The sequence below is a fragment of the Rhodnius prolixus genome, unplaced genomic scaffold (assembly GCF_049639745.1).
Source record: "Rhodnius prolixus isolate KJV_2025 unplaced genomic scaffold, Rpr scaffold_10, whole genome shotgun sequence".
NCBI classification, from domain to species: Eukaryota; Metazoa; Arthropoda; class Insecta; order Hemiptera; family Reduviidae; genus Rhodnius; species Rhodnius prolixus.
This window is the reverse complement of record NW_027411615.1, coordinates 11,225,562-11,242,336: the sequence shown is the minus strand read 5'-3', so window position 1 is coordinate 11,242,336 and position 16,775 is coordinate 11,225,562. Positions and strand designations below refer to the sequence as shown.

The 16,775-nt window shown below is 29.0% G+C and overlaps 2 protein-coding genes and 2 non-coding genes across 7 annotated transcripts in view; 1 reads left to right on the top strand and 3 right to left on the bottom strand.

Moving 5' to 3' along the window:
* The first annotated feature begins 223 nt into the window (after positions 1-223).
* On the top strand, positions 224-7,398 carry LOC141456982 (uncharacterized). Of its 4 annotated transcripts, XM_074133433.1 has the most exons (16): positions 630-730; positions 817-1,002; positions 1,306-1,477; positions 1,551-1,719; positions 1,808-1,905; positions 2,019-2,254; positions 3,173-3,352; positions 3,509-3,693; positions 3,782-3,896; positions 4,508-4,625; positions 5,277-5,422; positions 5,541-5,738; positions 5,981-6,130; positions 6,275-6,423; positions 6,822-7,026; positions 7,232-7,398. In XM_074133433.1, the coding sequence occupies exons 3-16, from the start codon at positions 1,380-1,382 to the stop codon at positions 7,396-7,398; spliced, it is 2,214 nt and encodes a 737-aa protein (XP_073989534.1). In that variant the 5' UTR covers positions 630-730; positions 817-1,002; positions 1,306-1,379. The 4 variants fall into 4 exon arrangements, with proteins under 4 accessions (XP_073989533.1, XP_073989530.1, XP_073989529.1 ...); XM_074133432.1 differs by lacking the exons at positions 630-730; positions 817-1,002 and adding an exon at positions 224-436 and having other exon boundaries at positions 3,521-3,693; XM_074133429.1 differs by lacking the exons at positions 630-730; positions 817-1,002 and adding an exon at positions 225-436 and having other exon boundaries at positions 2,022-2,254.
* The window catches only part of Roc2 (Regulator of cullins 2), a 103,338-nt gene continuing 92,336 nt past the window's right edge, over positions 5,774-16,775 (bottom strand). The window contains exons 2-3 of the mRNA XM_074133443.1: positions 9,640-9,775; positions 5,774-7,967 (exon numbers count right to left, since the gene is read on the bottom strand). Coding sequence (XP_073989544.1) covers positions 7,919-7,967; positions 9,640-9,775 — 185 coding nt within the window. The 3' untranslated portion in view covers positions 5,774-7,918. The remainder of the gene's footprint in view (positions 7,968-9,639; positions 9,776-16,775) is intronic.
* Positions 12,445-12,516, bottom strand: TRNAW-CCA (transfer RNA tryptophan (anticodon CCA)). The gene has a single exon. It is a non-coding gene; the product is annotated as a tRNA-Trp (tRNA).
* On the bottom strand, positions 12,731-12,803 carry TRNAR-ACG (transfer RNA arginine (anticodon ACG)). The gene has a single exon. It is a non-coding gene; the product is annotated as a tRNA-Arg (tRNA).

The following is a 16,775-nucleotide window of genomic DNA, read 5'->3' as shown; positions in this document are numbered from 1 at the left end:
AATCCTGTCCTGCCTCAAAATATAATCAGAACTGTAAGAAATCATCATCCATATTTATAGATAGTAGGAAGATAAGTGCAAAAGTGAAGAACATTGAACTTAAACTCATATTGAATCAATAATAGCTGCAACTGTATTCAATTTATATCCTAATAGAATAGTTAAATATTTTTTAAATTAAAATTATTTTTTTAATATAGATTGAAATAATTTTCTTCTTTTATAAGGTAGGATAAAGTGCATATCAGTGCTAGATAAGATGATAATATCTTCTTATCTTTTTTTACACCTTTCATATGATTCAGTTGGCTTCAAGCAGTTTGGTGGTAAAAATGTTTTTGTCTTTAACAAGTGCTGAAATGTAGTGAATTAGGGCATATTAAGATGATTATTAAATGTCTATTAGTTAGCTGCCTCATTGTACTATCCTTTAATGGTACATATTTTTCTGTTAATTAGATTTTTTTTTCTTCTTTTTTTTACATTCATAAATTTCAGATTTATGTTATTCTGAACTGTTTTTCGCCATAAATGACAGTTGTTAATGAAATAACAATTGTTATTTACAATTGTTTTTAAAAAAAAACAATAAAAAACAAATGAATATATTATATATATTAATGAATAGTGAAATAAAAAGAAATGTGATTATTACCACTAAGATGATTGATTTTTAAAGTTCAGTTCAAGTAAATTTTCTTAACTACTCGGAAGAGCAAACCATAATATTGTGAGAACCTCTCTTATATATTTACCTAATACTTTGCTTATTTTCTTTGACATAAGAGTTATAAAACAATCCAATGAAATTTATAGGTTTGAATGATAGTTTTCAAGATTTCACCTTTAAAAGCAAATAATATTTTGTTAAAATATTAAATTTTCGTTTTGAGAACTTTCACCGTTTTGAAAGAACTTTCCATAAAGTTCGATGAGCCCTACTGGTATTAAAGCGTCTCAAGTGTTGAGAGTAAATACGTAAGAAAAATCTACCTTTTATTGGTAAATACATTCGTCGCTGAGTCGTTTAATAAGTTACTTTATATCATTTTTTATTTCCTTCAGCTATTTTCACAACTTTGATTTGGAATCAATCATTAAGTTCTCAGTACAGTTCTTTTCTGATTGATTGATTGGAAGAACGCAGGAAGAAAAAAACTTTTTAGAGTTTATTAAAAACACGGAACTGTATAAAAACCCTTATACAACTGCCCTACCGGACAGTTTTAATATAAAGTGCAATAAAGTTAAACATTAGAGAGACACTTTCAGTTAGCAAATCTTTATGAATGTTAATGTTTCTAGATGCTGAATCACAATTTGGATCAATACCCACTCACCTTCTTGAATGCTACCAGGACGACCTAATTATTCTTCCTATGTCCATGACAACTTTAATAGACCTAATTCGTAAAATAGAGTTAAACACTGATTACATTATGGATATGAGAATGGTAGCTAATTCTATTATGAAAAGGTAAAGTATGCTGATTATTACTTCTTTTTTTGAATAAATAACCTGTATTTTTAGCGGTGTGTTTTCCTTTAAGATTTTGGAGAGATGGTATTGAAAAAGATCCTAACATATTTCCTTATCCTGGAATGCTGACTTACACTACAGCAGGATTTCAGTCATATAAATATTCATTAGTTTATTCCGGCTTATTACCTGAAACAGGTAGTACATTTCCAAATGAAAGTCTTTCAATTAACGAAAGGGTAACGACACATAATTTAATTACAAAAATGATACAAATGTTTTAAAAATATTTTGAGTAATTTGTATAATTGAAAGATTTAAATTTAGTGCACCCTACACTTTATTCTGTCTGGATCTGTGGATCCCTGGGAAAGAGGCGATGAAACGCAAGTTTGTAGGGACGCCGCCTTGACATGGAAACAAAGGTAAAAAAACATTATTATTTCTTAAACATTTTATTCTTATAAACAAAAACTTTCATTATTGTAAATTATTCAATATTTATTTGAACACTTAAAGAAAGTGTCATTTATTCAAGAAGAATCTCTTACGAACTGACCGGCGTCATGAAAAGCGCTTGCCCTATAGAAAAAGGAGTAATATGGGCAGATGGTTTTGGAACGATTAATGCAGCTCATGTAATTGCTGCGATTGCTATGGCACTTCAACCAATGCAAGTAACCCAGTTGGCACTAATTAGAAACTATAACCGTGCTCCTTCAAAGCTTAATTTTGATAAATTGATTGACAATTTATGGGCAACCACACTAAGCGGTAATATTTATTGTATTATATTTTGCAGTTTAAATGATAAAATACCAACTTTACTCTCTCGTTTTATAAACTTTAAGTAAAATATTATCCAAAATAAGTATTATGTTATAAAAGACGATTTTTATTCGTATGATCACAAATCATACAGTAGAACTATTTAAGTGAGCATTTGGTCCATCATTATATTCAGCCACATATCTTAAGAGCCATCCATTTTTTAAGAGCTGTAGCAGAGGATACTTGGGGTTCAGACCTTTGAAAGTCTCTGCTGTTTTTGCATATGAAAGAAGTTATCAAACATGAGTGTCTTTAAAGCGAACTTTGTGAAAGAACCATTAATACATAAACCTTTAGTGCCAGGCGGAATTTGTAGTGAGCTAACCTTTCTTTAAATTGGTGATTTAAATATTTTCATCTCGCTAATAATATATTCTGCTTAATTTTTGAAAATATTTTTGGTAATCGACTATCTGAAGTTTATTTTCTAAATATTTAAATATTGCATTCTTTCATAAAGATACCATACAATTACTTTTTATTCTTCTTTAAATTAAGACCTCCATCGATTTCTTTTTAGTATCATATAACTATTTTAAAATAAATGTGTATGAAGACCAATGAAAAACCTTCATTACCATCCAGTAATTTCATATTAACAAGAGAAATTGAATGATAAAGAGAATACGTGGTAATCCAAACGAACATGGTGCATAATGCGAAATGCAACTATTGGTACAAATTTTAATGAAAAATAAAAATAGATTACGTGTACGATCCGTTTGCAAAAAATATGGCGTAAGCTACCTAAAGGCAATTGTTATTTTTCAATTCCTTTTGTATATAATAAAAATCCAATATTTTCAGTACTATTTATTTTAAGACTTTAATGAAAATCAGACATCTGTCACAACTATTTAGGTGATCTAGCGGAAGTAATTGTCTTTCAAAAGCCGTTGACTAATAATGTCACCTTCGGTGCTCCTGGAAAATGGAACAATACCTATTTGCCTACAGATTACTACATGTTAGCGGATCAGTTTTTCTTAGATTGTAGTTGTTGGCAAGCTACAGATGCTGAAATTTTAGGATCTATTGATGGTAATAACAAATTATTCTAAATATACGTATATAAAAAAAAATTGAATTAAATATCCAATGCAAACAAAATTTAAAGATCCATAAATATCATCCATAATAAAGGTATTTAGAAATTATTAAAAAAAAGAAAAAAAAAATAAATAAATACATTTTTAGGTTTAATTTTAGCCAATGAAGCAGTTAAGTGGAGTGATTTAATGTACAGTTTGAAGCTATCACAGTTATTGGAAATGTATTACACAAATATTGGAGGAAATTTCCCTGGCCAGATTCATGTATGCAACAGAAGAAATTATTTCTTTGACAATTTAAAATCCCAGCATGACATCATCAAACAGCAAGTAAATAATTATTATAAGCACAATGTGAGTACCGACTTTTAAACTTTATTATTGGCCATTCAATAATCCGATATAATTTATTTTTTAGACTACGAATTTTGCTGAAATATTAGCAGCAATAGCACCTCATTCTTTTGTAAATAATCAGGAATATATAGAAGAAAATATTGAAGAAGTTTATAAAAGATTTATGGATTATACAGGTAAGTTGTGTTTAAGTTTATTATTAATAATGTTTCCTACATTTTTTAATTTTATTTTGTTAACAAGGTGTTTTTCCTTTTTTGATTATGTTTTATTTAAATCATTGTCCTAGTATAGTCTCTCTCTTCTAAGCTAAAGCACAATAAGTTGAAAAACTCTAATTACAACTAGCATTATTCAGTTAGAAAAGTCAATTATTAGGTGTAATAAACGTTCTACAGCCTGCAAACTGCATCATTAGCATTAGTGCATCATTTATTAACTTTGTTTTAGAAGCTTGATAAAAATTAATTTTGAACTAATGTGCATTATATTATTTTCTGCACACTATACCAGATTTGGTCTGATTAAATTTAGTGAAGACCAATCATGTTAGAAGAAAGGAGGATGAAGTGAAAAATATAATGTAGAATAGCCTTCAGCAATTAAGAATTCGTTAGTACTTAGGTTCAATTATGGCCTGAAATTATGCCCAATTAAGTAACCTAACTACAGAGAATGTTTTTGGAGCATAATTTAAGTGCTGTAATTAAATTCGACATTAAAAAAAATTTATTATCAAATAATTTGCTAATGAATACATTCATGAAAGATTTTCTTATAATTTTAGCAAAAACTCTTTGGGACGAAGTCTCCTGTCCGAAATTTACTACAGCTTTACCTAAGTTACAATTAAATGTAATCTATGATTCTACATGGTCGTCTTACGATACACTTCAGTTTCTAAGGTGATGATAACATACTTATTTCTTATTGATGCAAAAAACACTCTCTGTTGATATGACAGCTTGGCAATACAAACTGTGAATTAAATTAATGAATCCTTTACCGAATTGTAGAGAAAAGTCTGCTCTATAACTGGTATAAACAGCAATGTTGTAGTAGTAATAGTTAAAGAGATATAGAAGGTTCAATTTTCTAGGTTTTGTAAATCGTTCGAATTTCAAACCTTTATATCTCTGTTCGTGTTGTTCAGATTTTAATGAATCCATTACCGATTTGTAGAGAGAAGCCTGCTCTATAACTTTTATTTTTTCATTTATTTTTTATAACTGTTTTTATTTTGAAACTGTAATTAATAGTTTGATTATAGATTAATAGATATTGCAGTCAATCTAAGTTAAATGGTGTGCTAGTTGAACAATTTTCTGAGTATGAAAATAGCTAGCATTGGGGTCCGTAACATCTAATAATTTATAGAAAATATTAATGAAAAGTTAATACAGTAAATAACTCGAATGATATCAATGAAATATTAATGAAATGATGGGTACTTGCTGATTTGTGTACCTTTTAGAGTTTAATAAACCCTTATACATAGCTTTTTAAACTGAAAATCTGTTGGAAATTGGATAAACATGATACTAAACCATTTTTAGCCGACTTAGTTCATTAGTAGATGTATCTATTTATGGGAGTCGCATAACAGTGATAAATGGGGCATCTGGTGCAATCATTGTGAACTCGGGAACCACTCAAGGAGATCTCTTTTTCCAGTGGTCTAATTTCACAGATCCCTCTAAAGGTACCAATTTCGTTTTGTGTTAACAAATTATTTAAAAGTATAAATTTGTCTATTCTATATCTAAATAATTAGGTTTGGTCTTCAATTAAACTAAGCAAATAAATTACTTTCCTTTCAGACGTAAAATCAACTAATTTAGTAAATGGATTTTTAAAGTTGAAAACATTAGTTGAAAGCTCAAGCAATAACACAAATGGGTGGTCAAGTAATCCATCAGGAATTGTAACAATTGTTTTGGGAGTTAGTTCTTCATTGACAGATGAAGATTTCTCAAATATTCTTAGTATATTGAAGAATATCAAGAATGAATGTCCAGGTAACTCATTTTAAAAATTAAATTAAAACAATACATATCTTCTAAAAGTGTTTTTATATTTGTTTCTAATACATGTAATAGAATTCATCCGGGTAGTTATTAATATACAAAATATTCGAAAAGTAAAGGTTGTTCCAACATATAAATTTAAAAAAGATCAAGTTCCATTAAAATAGAATACTTCATTGAATGTATTTCGAATATGTGCAATTAATTCAAAGTCCTTGAATATTTATTTTTAGATATGACTTTCTTTTATATAATTACAAAATCGAACATTCGAACATTTAATAAGTTTTTATTAATATCCAAATCTGAAGACGACTCAATAATTATAACTGACACTAACAATCAAGATCGTATATTGAATGACTTAGGTAATTTTAACAAAAGTAAGTAATCTGTTTTTAGTCTTCAATTTATTTCTTTTCAAAAATAAATCTAGAGAAATATTTGAAATCTTTTGTATTTTGGCTTCATATTAAGACTTTTAACTTATTAAAATCTCTAATTCTTAATTTATTTTTTTGAACTAGTACCAAGAATGTTAATCCCATCTCCTTGTAATGGAAGTAAAATATTGATTGAACAAAACTTTGATGAATACGTGACCCCAGAACTAATCTACACTTACAGAATACACTCGTCTTATTTGTGCTCTGGTAATAGAACAGTTACGTTGAAGGTAAATTTTCAAATCATTTTAAGGTATATTAGGTAGAAATCCTCGGATTACAGTCGATGATAATACAAAATTTTGGATGTTAGAATCCCTTATTTGCACCAAAAAAAGTCATGTTTTATTATTATTGATTTCATTTCCTCTTAGACACATTTCTATGTTTGTCTTAATTGAGAGTGGTGAATTTGACGAAAGTCGTATTAATTTTTGTGTAAGGTGAGGCACAATTTTGTGTCATTAATTTCTAATAACAAACTAAATAAATTAGAAATTGAAATTTCCAAAACTGACTAAACTTCATGTTTGAAAAAGGTGATCGAAATATTTGATTACAAATATAGTAAGACTAACACCAAATACACTGTATATTAATAAGAGTTAACCAATTAATTTTGCTTTAGTTAACAAACTATGATTATGGGAGTATTGATGCTTGTGTATCACGTGATTCATTCACAAAAAATTTAAAAAATGCAATTTGTAAAACAGTTACACATTTTGATGAAACTGAATTTAATGTAAATAATACATTAGAAACTCAAGACTCTAGTTACAAACCAATATACCTTAGAGTACAAGGAGCAAGAAGCACCAGGAAATGCACTGGTAATTTATTTATTTGGTTTAATTTCTGTACAATTTTTAAATTTAATGTTTAATGAAATATCAGATTTTAAGTTAAATTAAGTTAAGTTAAGATAAACTGAAGACTTTTAAATATCTTCACATTACATCCATTATTTAGTTATAAATAAAAGACAGTTCATTTAAAAAAATCTTTTACATAAAATATAAATATATATTATTACAGAGAAAGGCTGTAGATTTCCTGATCAACTTCGGTACACGATCACAGTGACTGGACTAAAATGTGTTAAGGATCTTCAGGCAACTTGCGATTCTTGTCAAAAAAAGAGTGACCGTTTTATAACACTTATTATTATTTTTCTTTCTTTCTTTATTTATTTTTGTAAATAATCACGATTAAGTAATAAATTTTTCAACATTTATATTGTTTTTAATGTAGATATAAAATCTAATTCAGTTTTTTCAATCTTCATAGCATATTTGTTTTTTGAGATATTGACCGGCTGCAGATTGTTGCCCATCTTCAGAAATTGATGATTCAGAATTGCGTAAAGAAATTTGACATAAGACTTCTAATCGTTTGAAATCACACGATCTAACTACACAACATTATCTGAATCAGTTATCTTTAAAACAGGAAGTCAAATTTACCTAGAAAAACTTGATAATTTATTCTCTTGAAAATGAAAATCCCTAAATCAGTTGAAATCTTAAAAACCTTGCATACTGTAACGATGAAATCACTGATATTATCTAGCATTCAGGATAACAAACAAGTGTTCAACAAATTTGGGTATTTACTAATTAAAAAAAACATTATTATTTTTTTTTCTGAGTAAAGGAAGATGGCCAAATCGTAAAAAAATAAAACAAACAAAAAACAGATAATAGTTGCCAGCACGCTAAAACACTATTTCCCCATTCTTTGGATGGACCATTCTTGCTGGCAAAGAGGGCACCTAGAACAGAAAAAGGAACAAACAGATTCTGTTACTTTCAGTAAATATAATAAAAATATTAGCAAAAATTAACAGAAACAGGTACTTTTTAAATTAGCTTTAAATGCATATCTTTTTTACGTACCTATATTACATAAAATATATATGATTTATAAAGAATAATAAGTATTTAATACACATTCAACGTAAGCAATATAGTAGATATATATGGATGGTCATGAATGTTAAATATAGTCAAGTGTTCGCGGGGCCAGCCACTTCTTTCTCGCCTTGTATTATTTTCTGAAAATGAATTAAGAACTGCATTCGCACAAAAGGGTTAGGATGAAGGGAAAATCTGCTATAGAATTTTATGTACTGAGATTTTACTATGTCTTGCGTCAAAGAAATAATTTGGTTGTTAGGAATAATAATAATAATAATAATAATAATCATAATCATAATAGTAATAATAATAATAAAATTGACTGGCAATTTCGGATCGAAGGGTTTGTATACTGTTGAGGTTGGCATGTTTTGTGACTCCCAAGATTGCTAGCCCATAAATCAAAATGGTTGCAAATAATAACGATTAGAAAGAGATTTTACTTCTTTGTAAGATAAGCTTGTAAAGAAATCTGATAAGTATTTCTGAAACGTTCAAAGAGGTAAGTTAGTTTGGTTAGGTGTGTAGGTTCCATGCTGTTCAAATACCTGGATAGCGAACGTGATCTGCGAGTAGTTTAGGATATTTTTGTTTTTTCAAAAGTATTTTAATTTATTACGGTTGAGTAATTCATTATATCTTTGAATAATCAGTACACGAAATAGCTTTGCAAAGAAAGTTACAATTCCCATACAATAATTTGAAATTCTAACAACATATTTAATGAATTACTTAACGTAAAAAAAGGTGATAATTGGAATTAAAGTGGCACTCTAAGGAATTTGGCACACAATGCTAACAAAGCTATGAATTTAATTTGAAACAAGTTTTTGGAGAAATTTAAATTCTGGACAATTTGTCATTTTAATCCCAACTTTGATTTTAGAAATTTTCCTGTAACTAATAGAAGCTTTCATTTACATTGTAATTACATTCTTATTGTCGCCTAGGTCCCAGCAAGAACCAAGAAGTAAACGTTTTTAAAAAGATTTCCTGCACTTATTTTTATTACAGTGCTTAGAACGAAGGAACGTTTAAAAAAACATATTTAATTTGTTAGGCTCTTCTAAGGCAGATGTTCTTGTGATTTACTCGCTTACTCCCAATTATTATTTGTTTGAACGAGGGGTTTGTAGTAGAGCTTTGTATTTCATTTGTTTTATACAGCATTATTTGAATTCTTCAAGGAGCCATTATTCTCCTATCCTTCTCTAATCTTAAAGCTTAAAGAAATAACTTGTGTCCATTTGTAATGATTTCTTTTTCTAGAATGATTTTCTACAATTAATTTTTTCTATAATTCTTTTCATCTTCTTGATTCGATTCTGTCAGTCAATCCATATATATTATGCTCGTTAGAATATGAATGTTAAATTGAAATAAATTACTGAGAGGGAAGTAGATCCTCACACTTATTATTTAAAATCTTTAATTCAAAGTTCAAAAGTGGTAAAACCTATAACTAGCCACACTAGACAGTTGCAAAAAGAATAATAAAAAATTCATAGCATAAGTTAACTAACTAACCTGTTATTTTGTTTCACCCACAACGACATACAACAGTAATGAAATGAATGATTACAATCTCCCCAGACTACCACACAGTCCTGCTTTCCATAACGAGAATCTTGTTTACTTTCTGCTTGGCAGCGTAAGCACGCATCTGTAAAAGCAAAAACCATTAATTAGCATTTATTGAATATAATTTCAGCGTTGGTGATTAAGACGAAGTAATAGATTTTATTATTACTGCAAGAGAAACTCAACACTAACTCAGATGTACGTCATCAAGGAAAATATGTATATGTTCTGAAATTAAATTTGGTAGATAATAGTAAACGAGCAGCTATAATAGTAAAAGCTATTTTTTTTTCAATATTATTTATTATTACAGTTGTTTAATATTACAAAAAAACAAAAGTTTTAGAATTATAAATAATAACTAGAACTACACAGACATAACATACTAATAAAATTACAAAAGTGTGTTGCTAAAAGAAATTTCAATTAATTATTTTAATAAGGGAAGCCAAATAAATGTAACTAATAAATATAATTTATAAATAATAGCTACAAACATTAAAATATGAGATGACACATTCAATGTTACAATAAGCAGCGATTTGGCCTCGAGGAACATCACCCACTCCTTCCGAATTATGTGATATAGATGATGTATGAGAATATATTGTTTTGTGAAGATTTATTAACGGATTGTAAAATGTAGTTATCGGAGAGCTGATTATAATTAATAATTGCATTTTTAAATTGTTTCTGAAGTAAAGTAATACATCTAATTCTCAACCAATTTATTCAGAAGCCTTAAGGATTAAAGTATGAATTAAATTAGCATTTCTTTCTATAAAATTGTATCAAAAATGATTTTTTTTTTTTTTTTAAGGTTATTAACGGGAATTTGAAAAGATATGGAAGATAACAATTCCGATCAATCTATTAGGCCATGATTAATAAAGATTTTCGTACAAATTAACAATCTGAGATTTTATCTAAGAAGATAATCTGATTCCTGAGTGGAGCTGTTGCTTTTAAAGGCTACTAAACTTAAAAATTTAGGTTACCAAATAGGGCAATAGTAACAACAAGGAGGGATCTCTCTCTGTGACAAAAAACGAAAATTTGAGAGAATATAGGTCGTGGAAAATTTTCGTATGAGGATAAACCTGCATTCTACTGGCTAAAGCTGAAATAAAACCCAAGATATTTGTGGAAGATTCGTTAAAAACCAACTTTATTGATATAAAATTACTAAAAATTCCACCTTCTTTTTTTTTTTTTTAAATTCAACAAAAACCATGAAATGATAATTTAAAAAAAATATTTTGACTTCCTCAACAATAGGAAACAATGCTAGTATGTGGACAAAAAGCGTTTTTGAGAATGAAAAGAAACTCTAAGTCTAGTGGATTTGAAAGTTTTAGAGACTTAGGCAACAAACAACTTTTGAATTGTAAGGTGAAAAATGCAGACATATTTTTATTTTCATTTCAACCGTCGTAGCAAGTATGTTTAATGTATCCCTGACCTATTTTTGACTTACATTAATCATCTAAGGTATTGGTAACCCTCTCTGATGCATATGCAGTTTATGTAGAGACGTTCCTTGCTCTTTGTTCTAAAATATTCCACTAATGTAATTAGGATACAGTGCACACAAATTGTCTTTTAATAATAATACTCACGAACAATTTTTGAACAAAGAATGAAGAGACAACAATGAACCAACGAATTGTATTATTATAGTATTATTATTATAGTTTTTGAAAAAAAAAAAGAATTCTACATACTTATTCAGATAGATTTTAAAAATGAAATAAATTTTTTAAGCGTTAACGAAATTACTTTTTCAAAAATTACTATTTATCCAGTAGATTATGAATTTTTTTTTTAGACAACAGTAATAATTATTTGCATTCATAATTGATTTTCATAAATTAGGCAGGAAAATATACATAGGATTAAACTTGAGAGAAGCACATGAAGGATAGTTAACAGAACAACGTGGCTGGTGGCTCATTCTAACTAAGTTTATTTGTACTAACTCAGGAGGAGAGTACACAGAGCTTATATTTTTATTAATTTTTTTTGTGTCTTGAGTTTTTATAGACAAATAAGATTTTTGTTTTGAGAAATTACTTGTCTGCTTTTTTGATAACTTAATAATGCCAATAACTGCTGTTAATATTGTTTTATAGCGAACTTCTATGAATAAAAAGTTCAGTGAACTTTTTTAATTTAAAGCGTACCAGACTCGTGAGATTTCTGGAGTTTTTTTTTTCAAAGCATTGCCGACCTCTGGACTTTTTCTGTCTCGTTACAGACAACACTGTCAAACAAACAGTGTTGACTATCCAGTGAACTAATCTCTTCCCTAGGTGTTCAACAATAATCCTTTTAGAGAGAGAATAGAAAAAATCGAACATACACTACTGGATAATGGCAAAACAGTAGATCTTCGACTTCTTTCACAGTCAGAATCTTGTTTTGGATGGATCACTAGGATAATGTTTCCAATATGATCAACCAAACCATCCAACCAAAAAAACATTTTTTTTTTAAATTCCAGTTTCCTGGCAACAATGTATATCACATTAGCTTCTTTATTACTTTTTAATATGTCACTTTTCGTAAAATGAAAATTTAAAAATATGAAGAGACCATTTTACATTTTAAAAGTAGTTTTTTTTAACAAGGATTACAAAAACTATATGCAAGAAAAATTGGAAAAAATTTTATTCGTTTCTATAAATATATATATATATTTTTTTTAATGCCCAATAAATTTAAATTAATGAGGTAGTAAAAAATTATGACTGACCCCGACGTGATTTGAACACGCAACCTTCTGATCTGGAGTCAGACGCGCTACCGTTGCGCCACGAGGTCTTATGGTGAGGTAGGTTGTAGTTACCCCTTTGATCTTACCATAATAAAGAATAATAAATAATAAAATTCATTAATCCTTGATAATTAATTATTTTCATTACTTAATAATTTATTGTAAAAAAAAAAAACTAAGACTTTTGTTTCCGTTACACAGTATATTCACCAAACAAGATGGGCCCAATGTTAGGAAGAAGTAGGAAAAAAAAAAAAACTTCGACCCTGCCAGGATTCGAACCTGGAATCTTCTGATCCGTAGTCAGACGCGTTATCCATTGCGCCACAGGGCCCGTTGCTACTACACCTCGGTAACAATGTTCTTTAACTGTGTTTACATTTCTTAGCATTCTAATTATAGATACAATTATTTTATATGCGTTATTTTTTAAGTTAGTGTTTTCATTATATTTTTAGTATAAACAAATGAAATCATGTTTTGTAATATTTAATCTATTTAAGTACTTGAAATAGCTCCTCTTTCTAATATAAAAACAGCCCTAAAAAAAGCTTAATGTATGATGCAATATATCTATAATGACCATCATGCAATATTATACAAGCATTTACTGAGATATATGTTGGTGTACAAAATAAGTGAAAACTATTAATAAAAGGTAATAAATTGTTTTATAAATCACACGACTTCATTTCACTGCTAACTTCAACGTAATTTTCAAACTCACAAATTTTTTCGAACCCTAAACCTTTTTAGGGCATATTTAATTCTTATCAACAGAAGAAATCTACCCATCTCTCCTCACAAGAGTACTTTTTAATCATTGACTGTACCTTGTTATTTAAAAAAAAAAAATTGAATAAAAAAAAAATAATAATCAAATCAAAACGGATAGTTGATGCTAGATAGGATTGTTTGCAGGTAATGCTGTGTTAAGAAATACGTGAAAACTTTGCTTAACGATGTACAATTTAGATTTTTGATGATACTCTAGCAAAAAGTTTTATAGAAGTGCTTGAGAAGCTAACTGTCGTGGGTTTTATAACATTATTGCATTTAAATGAAATTAAAATTCTATTTACTTCACACCTAATTTAATAAGAGCGGCTTCTAAATTTCCAGTTACCACTCTGGTTTTCCAACTAAAGCATTAACTACAGAAGAATATACTAGAGCTGCTTTTGTCGTATTTGACTGGACTGTATCACTCTAAGAAAACAATATAGATTGGCCCCCTGATTCCACGATAAAACACGAGTAAAAATAATAAATAATTTCCTGATAATTCCTTAATTCATAATACGAATAGTAACGATAATAATGATAATTATCCGGCTTTCCGGATACTTACTTAATGAATTCTAATTTTCGCACTTATTGTATTTACATTTTATTTCAGGCAGGTTTTCAAATACGAATTGAGATGATTCGCAAACTGCACTTGAGTTCAACTTTTGAACCATATTAATGCTTTCATTAGAATCTTACATAACTTCTAATAGCTTTTAGAATCTCATTATAACTGAGCGGAGAATTGAAATAGGGATGCTTTATATCCTCAAAATGTAAAAAGAGGGAATGTAGGTGTTCAAAAATGTTTTAGGTTAACACCACAAAACAAAAGGGATAGAATTCCTTTTTAGTAGCCGATTAAATTGTTTCAGTGTGTTTTTATGTTTAAGATAAACATTTAAATTGCATTATAAATTTAAGCGTGCATCTATGTGGCAATAGTATACAATAAAAAGGTAATCACAGCTTGATTTAATACTTGCTAGAATATTTGCAAAAATAATACTCATTCCATATAAAATCTTTACATGTCAAGGTAATGATAAATAATAACCAAGATATGTAATAACATATATCTATCATATTTACGTTCATTAATGTATCTATTATTTACGTTAACTAAAATATATTGTCACTTAGTAGATAATTTCAGCGATTAGAATTTATTTGTCTATGTATTTACTGCGGGTGAATCGAGGTCATTAAAAAAAAAAAGCGACTGGATTGAATGTTTAAAATATTCACACATTCATTTCGTTTTTTGTAAATCTCTGTTAACGATTGTAGGATGACTCTTACCTTTTGATCAATAATTGATTTTTTTGAAGAAACAGTTAAAAGGATTTGACCAAAACTTTCTACACAGATATTGAACATCAAATAACTAAAATCAGTATTCCGGCGTTCCGGTTAATATGCACTTTCATTGCATCTCCTTGCACACTTCTAGAAAAGAATTGGAATGAATTTTTGTTGCCATAATGTAAAAGATGTTATTATTCTTCACCCTTGAGAATTCTACGCCGTGATATTCGGGCACAAACTCAACTAAACCAGGGCTCCAAAAATTAAAGACTTAACAGAAAATTGTTAGGGATTTAAATGTCCAAAAATACACACCCAAAAGATAACTGAACTGCCTTAAATGAAGCGTGTTGCAATATCCTGCAAAGTATTTCTACCAACGAACTTTTCCCCACTTCTAAACCATTTCATTGGGTCACAATTGCGAACAAAAGATTTCAATTTAGTAGCAAAAATACATGGTCAAGAGGCAAGCTATTCTCCAGTGATGGTGGCATGCTAGTTGCATAGCTAGTCAAATTAACTATCTAATTTTATAACAATTTATTAACCTAATTACACTGAGGTAGCTGTTAGGACCACGCCTACCTGTCAAAGCTCACTGTCTATATATACCTGAACAGTTCTGAAATCCATCCTTACGAGAAGCACACTAACGCTTCCTGGGCGTGATGAAAGGTAACTAGGATAAATCATCCAAACTGGCAATAATAATCTATCTTTTCTTTGGATAATTGAATCAATCATCAAAAAAGATGATCAGTTTTCTTCTAAGATCCTGATCGACGGAGCACCGATTATGCAATCTTGTCCTTTTACTTCAGTAGTATATGAATTTATCAAACCTGCATCCAAAAATCGCACACCCACAAACTAATTGAACTGCCTTAAATAAAAAAACTGTGCTGCCCTATGCTGAACAGTATTCCTAATAACAGCAATAAACTTCATCCTACATCATCAATGCCAGGAACGAAAAAAAATATTTCAATTTGGTAGCAAAAATACATGGTCAAGATGCAAGCTATTCTCCAGTGATGGTGGCATGCTAGTTGCATTGCTAGTCAATTAACTATCTAATTTTATAACAATTTATTAACCTAATTACACTGAGGTAGCTGTTAGGACCACGCCTACCTGTCAAAGCTCACTATCTATATATACCTGAACAGTTCTGAAATCCATCCTTACGCGAAGCACACTATCGCTTCCTGGGCGTGATGAAAGGTAACTAAGTTAAGTCATCCAAATTTTATATCAATTACAATTGTTTTGCAACAATTTATTTAGAAAAAGTAACTTCTATAAAATAAAATATAATGACCACATGCCTTTTAAAGTGCATCTTTAAATAGAAATAGAAGTTGGCGAACCGTTAAAATTCCACTCATAGTCCAATATCATTGTGCTTAGATTAGAACTTTATTTTATGCTTTCTTCTGCAATATTGCATCCAACCAGTCGTCTCCATAAAAGAAATAAGTTCGTGGCTATCGCCATAGTATCAGAAGATGGGTTTCATAGAATCTGTTGTAAAGAAACCACATCCAATGTCTTTATTGTGTCAGAAAACATTATCTAATCGGGTATTAAAGCCAAATCGTTCGCGAGAAAATCTTTCTACAAAGTATTAAGATCTCATTATTTTGCACACAGAAGTTTCGTGGCTGTCAAAGGGTAGATCTTTGGCTCGTTTTGTAATATTATATGATATTGTGGTACAATATTTTGAAAGTTAATAATGATATCAATATGCGTCACCAGTTAGAAGGATGACTTGTGTTTGACAGATATTTTTAATAGATTTAATGATGTTAAATTGCAGTTTCAAGGAGCGAATAAAACTCTTATAGGTAGACTAAGAATTGTTTCATTATTAATTGAAAAACTTGAACTATTTCTTTATAATCCATTGAAGAGAGAATTTCATCACTTTCCTAAATTACCATCAATAAAAAATGATGTAAATCGTGAGGATATTCACAGATATAGTAACAAACTTAAAATGGAAGAAAAAAACTACTAGAATATTTTAAACATAAATTCGGTAGAGGTGGAAATGAAAACCTATGGTAAAATAAAAAAATTCCTGTGTTACATCGAAATAGATGTAACAGAGTATTTCACTCTGAAAATTATCTCTGTTTATTGATAGGTTTTCCTAACTTATATCTTCGAAATTAGGCTTTAGTGCGAGGAGACCTTTGTT

Coding starts and splice junctions, on each gene's coding strand:
- LOC141456982 (XM_074133428.1), top strand. CDS start 385: ATGATTATTAAATGTCTATTAGTTAGCTGCCTCATTGTACTATCCTTT. Junction 2,255..3,172: donor ATGGGCAACCACACTAAGCG/GTAATATTTATT, acceptor ACAACTATTTAG/GTGATCTAGCGGAAGTAATT. Junction 3,694..3,781: donor ATGACATCATCAAACAGCAA/GTAAATAATTAT, acceptor TTTATTTTTTAG/ACTACGAATTTTGCTGAAAT.